At 41.0% G+C, this 4507-nt stretch overlaps 1 protein-coding gene across 1 annotated transcript; it reads right to left on the bottom strand.

The window, feature by feature from the left end:
* Positions 1 to 357: 357 nt before the first annotated feature.
* Positions 358 to 3625, bottom strand: LOC311044147 (uncharacterized protein; the record flags this gene model as incomplete). Its single annotated transcript, XM_084055567.1, has 8 exons — positions 3505 to 3625; positions 3274 to 3399; positions 2959 to 3006; positions 2717 to 2813; positions 2450 to 2578; positions 2059 to 2154; positions 1632 to 1832; positions 358 to 467 (listed from the first exon to the last, which is right to left on the bottom strand). The coding sequence occupies exons 4-8, from the start codon at positions 2793 to 2795 to the stop codon at positions 358 to 360; spliced, it is 615 nt and encodes a 204-aa protein (XP_083911693.1). The 5' UTR covers positions 2796 to 2813; positions 2959 to 3006; positions 3274 to 3399; positions 3505 to 3625.
* Positions 3626 to 4507: the final 882 nt, after the last annotated feature.

The raw sequence follows: 4507 nt of genomic DNA, 5'->3' as shown, positions 1-4507 counted from the left end.
CTATGAGACAGACCGAGTAGGAAAAAAAGGGTAGTATTTTATCATGAACATTAGTGAGGACCAATTTTATGAAAGCCGGTTGAAAAGTGGTCCTTTAAGTGCAAAAGTGCATCATGTTTAACATTTTGCATGTGTAATAAACAAATGGCCACAACCAAAACAGTGCATTTTTTTTTAACATAGTGTTGTTCGTCGACTAAAACTAAGACGAAAAATGTTCTACCTTTTTCCACTGACAAACTAAATAAAAGCTATGACGACTAAATGTACTGACAATTTCGTCAACAAATAACTTGACTAAAATGTTAGGAAGGGACTAGTGGACAAAGATCTGCTGCCAAAAACACTGGGGAGTACCTAGTCCTTTGCAGCATGGCTTCGGCACTTATTGGTCATGGCTTTCTTCAAGCCCTCTGCAGTGAAAACATTGGTCCATGATGCCAGAGAGGAACACCGCAAGACGTAGTCTGCAGACAGAGAAGATGACATGACACAAGTCAGTCAACATGGGTTTCCCCCGGTTAAATATATACATTTAAAGACTATATGACTCTCTACAGACTGAGCACAGCATAGCCACAAATGAGGCCAACCTGGTTCAGAGTGTATTGTACCTCCCACCAGCGCAACATGTTGGAACCTGCATTTCTTTACTGCACAAAGGCAGCCAAATTGCCCAATGATAATGTATTGGTGACATCATAAATTGAGAATATAATTTACAAAACCAAGATTTGTCAAGGATCAAGTATATTTATATGTCCCAAGCTGGGCCTTTTACAGCAGATAATAAAAGCCCTAAAAACACAATACAGTAAGACAGACATGTGTATACATTGTCACAAGATACCCCCCACAATCTTTCTAGCCCCCTTAAAGGAGAAGTCCATGCTAGAATGCTTTCTTACCTTTCTTTGTAGTTGTTACGTCCCCACCAAAGAGGTCCAGGTGTTTTTTTGTGCAAAAACTCCTTATTGCCCATTTCCCCTACCATAGGCCCTCAATGAATTGCATTGAATGGAATGGGAATTGAATGGGGCTATGGGGTGTTGTGCTAATTCGCTTATTTCCATCGAAATAAGTAGTAAAGTGTGCCGCTTGGGATATTATTTACATTATGAAAAGAGAATATATACAAAAATAATAATAATTTTGAGCAAAGGAAATAAGCGAATTAGCACAACACCCCATAGCCCCATTCAATGCAATTCATTTAGGGCTCATGGTAGGGGAAATAGCCAATAAGGAGCTTTTGCACAAAATAACACCTGGACCTCTTTGGTGTGTACTTAACAACTACAAAGAAAGGTAAGAAAGCCTTTTAGTATGGAATTCTCCTTTAAGGGCATTTTTCTGTCTAATACCTAGATTACCATACCAGCAAATGGCAGAAAAGTAGATGACAGATTCAATGAAGGCTCTATATCATTGATTTGTTTGCCTGAAACCTGGCTAACTTCCTTAAACAGAAAAGGCACTGCTGGCCTTTCTTGCAAACAATTTCAGTATTGGAATCGAATTTCAGACGATTGTCGATTATGGTCCCAAGATATCTATAAGTGGTTACCAACTCCACTGACTGGCCATCTATAACACTACTCTGAGGAACTAGTGGTGTGACAAATACTTACTGAACAGTGCATCCCTCTTCGCCTCATCCAGTTTGTTCTTCCCCTCTGGGATGACACCATGCTTTCCGTATACGACGGCATTGCGGCACTCCTCATGGGTGAAGAACACCTCGGACAACGCGTGTAATAGCCTCTTGCAGTCCTTCCTGGCACGCTGGTGTATGGCTGCCAGCTGCACAGAGGAAATCAACTGTCCACAGCCTGTGAATAGAGAGCGAGCAATTAACAAACTGCATTTTAAGACATCAGTTTTGCACTTGTAAGGCTCAGCTACATTGACACCTTTCTGTGCTCAGTGCACCATGAAAACAGACAACTGTGACCTTCTGAAAACTTCACTATCTAGTTGCAGCTCACAACACGGATCACTCGCTACCAAGAACGTCAGGTTCAGTGTGAAATGTATGGCAAACGTATACATCCATACCTGGATATAGCTCCTGCTGCCCGAGACTGGACACTCCAGACTCTAGGTCACCGACCAGGGTGATAAAGCCCTTCAGTGTGTCTAGTTGCTCAGAGCCTAGAACAAAGACAAAAAAATCTGAGTCTACTGAGTGTATTTGTAAAACAATAAGATTGAGTACTGTTCTATATAGCTCTACAGTATATTCTGATAGCAGTCATTGATGAGTATTTGTTCAGTAGCAGGGGTCGATTTCCCAGTAAACAGAAAACAGTTTTATTTTGGGATACCAAAGTTTTCCAGTCATGTCAGAGAACTCACAAAAGAGGTACAGGATAAAGTAAAGTTTCAAGTGAGACAAAGAAATTAGCAGACAACTGAAAACTGCAACATTACAGGCAATAAAACTTACTGATACTGGAGAGCACAGTGGTTATCCTCCTCAACAGGAGCTGGAGCTTCTCCACCTCAGACCGACAAGAGTCGCAAGGCTGCCACCCTTGACCCTCTGGTATGCTCTGGTCAGATGGATTTGGTTGACCTAGAAAGATTGAAAGCACGTCAAAAACTGTAAAGAAAAGTAAAAAAAAAAGAAAAGAAGAATGCAAAACTCATCTATGAATCCTGAATTTGAAGGACAACAGTGCAAGTCTGCTGACACTTAGCTGAGGAACCACACCTTCTACTGGAGCATCACTGGACGGAGATGGAGGTTGCAGTACACTGGGTGTTTCTTGGTTCCACTGATCCAAGTCCATATATGTAGCTGCATACGGCTGTGCAGAAAAGAGAAAAGGCCCTTAATTGTACTTGGTCAAAAATCATCAAAACTATAGGCTACTATACAAGCTCATAGCGCAGCACCGAGTGCTGTGCTACGAGCTTGTAGGTCTAAATGGGTTAAATCTAAAGAAAACATACCTCATCAACAGGTCAGCAGGCCTGTGTAGAAGAGGCTGGAGGGTATGGCTGTAGATCGGGGTAAAAGGTATCACTAGGTTGCAGAGACATAGAAAAGTAACCTTAGTTTGTAGTCTGTCAAAGATCTTTAAAAAATAGCTATGCCTTTATGCAATGCATTGTGGATTTTAGATAGAAAACCCCTTTAAGAAAACCCCTTAAGACAGTGTTCTGACCACTTCTTTACTTCTGAACAACTCTACTAAAATATGACCATGACAATGTCATTCATATAGTGGGGAAGAGAATGGTCCAAATGTTTTGCACATAACTTACACTCAAAGCCAATCAAAGTCCATCAATTGCTTCAGGAGGGAGGAGACAGGAGGACAAACCCACTTTTCTGGCTGAGCAGCTTTGTTGTTTGGTGCCACCGCCAATGGGTTGATCCCAACGAAACATCTGAAATCACAAAACACAAATGGAAAAGGTGCACTCACAGCCGTTCTACAAGAGAGCACATCATTCGAGTTACACATGATGGTTCTACTTAAAGCAGAAAGTTACCTTTGAATGAATTCCAGTGTGTAACAGGCGTGCTCCTCCTGGTACACCAAAGTTGTAATAACTGGAAAAGCTGCCATTCCAGCCAGGAAGTTGATCTGTGGAGCCACAACGACCGACCTCAATGCTCAGCATCCATTGTGTAGCTGTGAGAACTTCACCTAAAGATAATTTGACATATATGGTTTGCATGTTAACAGTGTTTGTCTGTTGCTTTCCACATAACAATAGACTGTTAAACTAAAACATGACCTCCATATAGTATCCGTATTTGCAATGCTTTAAAACAGTAAAAAAACAGTAAAAAGTGTGCAGACTAAACTCAGTGATAATTTAACTGTCTTAAGCAGGGGTCTTCAACAGGGGGTCCGGGACCCCAAGGGGGTCCTCAAAATTACTACAGGGGGTCCGCCAAATCTTTGTGTGATATGATTATTTATTTTACCTTAACCACTTGAACCTTAGCATCCCTTTTCTGAGGAGAACTTTAGCCAAAAATAGCAGATCTGTAGGTCTGTAGGTTCAAAACAAAATTCATACAGTAGATATAATAATAATAATAATAATAATAATAATGAATTACAGTCAAAACAAACGAGGCCAACATTAGCTCTCACTGATGTGGTCTGATTTATACCTGAAATAAACAATGACATCATGCACCACATGGAAATTAATATGCTAATGCCATGTCTAAGACTGTGTTGCACGCCCCAAAAAAACTGATCTAAAAGCTCACAATGCGTCGCTGTGAGCTTGTAGATCAGTGATGTTTGGGCATGCAACACAGTCTTACGACGAAACATAGAGACGCTTTAGAACCAGAGCGAGTCTGTATAACCCCCTGTATTATGACAGTCATGACGAAACTTCAACCTGGTGTTTGCACGTTCTCCATGTAAAGCCCTACATCTACATTAACGTTCAAATTTCAAATATAAAGTGCTTACCCCATGGCCACGGATGTTACAATTCACTTTGGGTCGGTGTAAGTACCCGTATATTC

Source organism: Gymnoscopelus microlampas (genome assembly GCF_963454915.1).
Source record: "Gymnoscopelus microlampas genome assembly, chromosome: 4".
NCBI lineage: Eukaryota > Metazoa > Chordata > Actinopteri > Myctophiformes > Myctophidae > Gymnoscopelus > Gymnoscopelus microlampas.
Note: the sequence above shows the minus strand (reverse complement) of the source record. Positions and strands in the feature narration are given on the sequence as shown.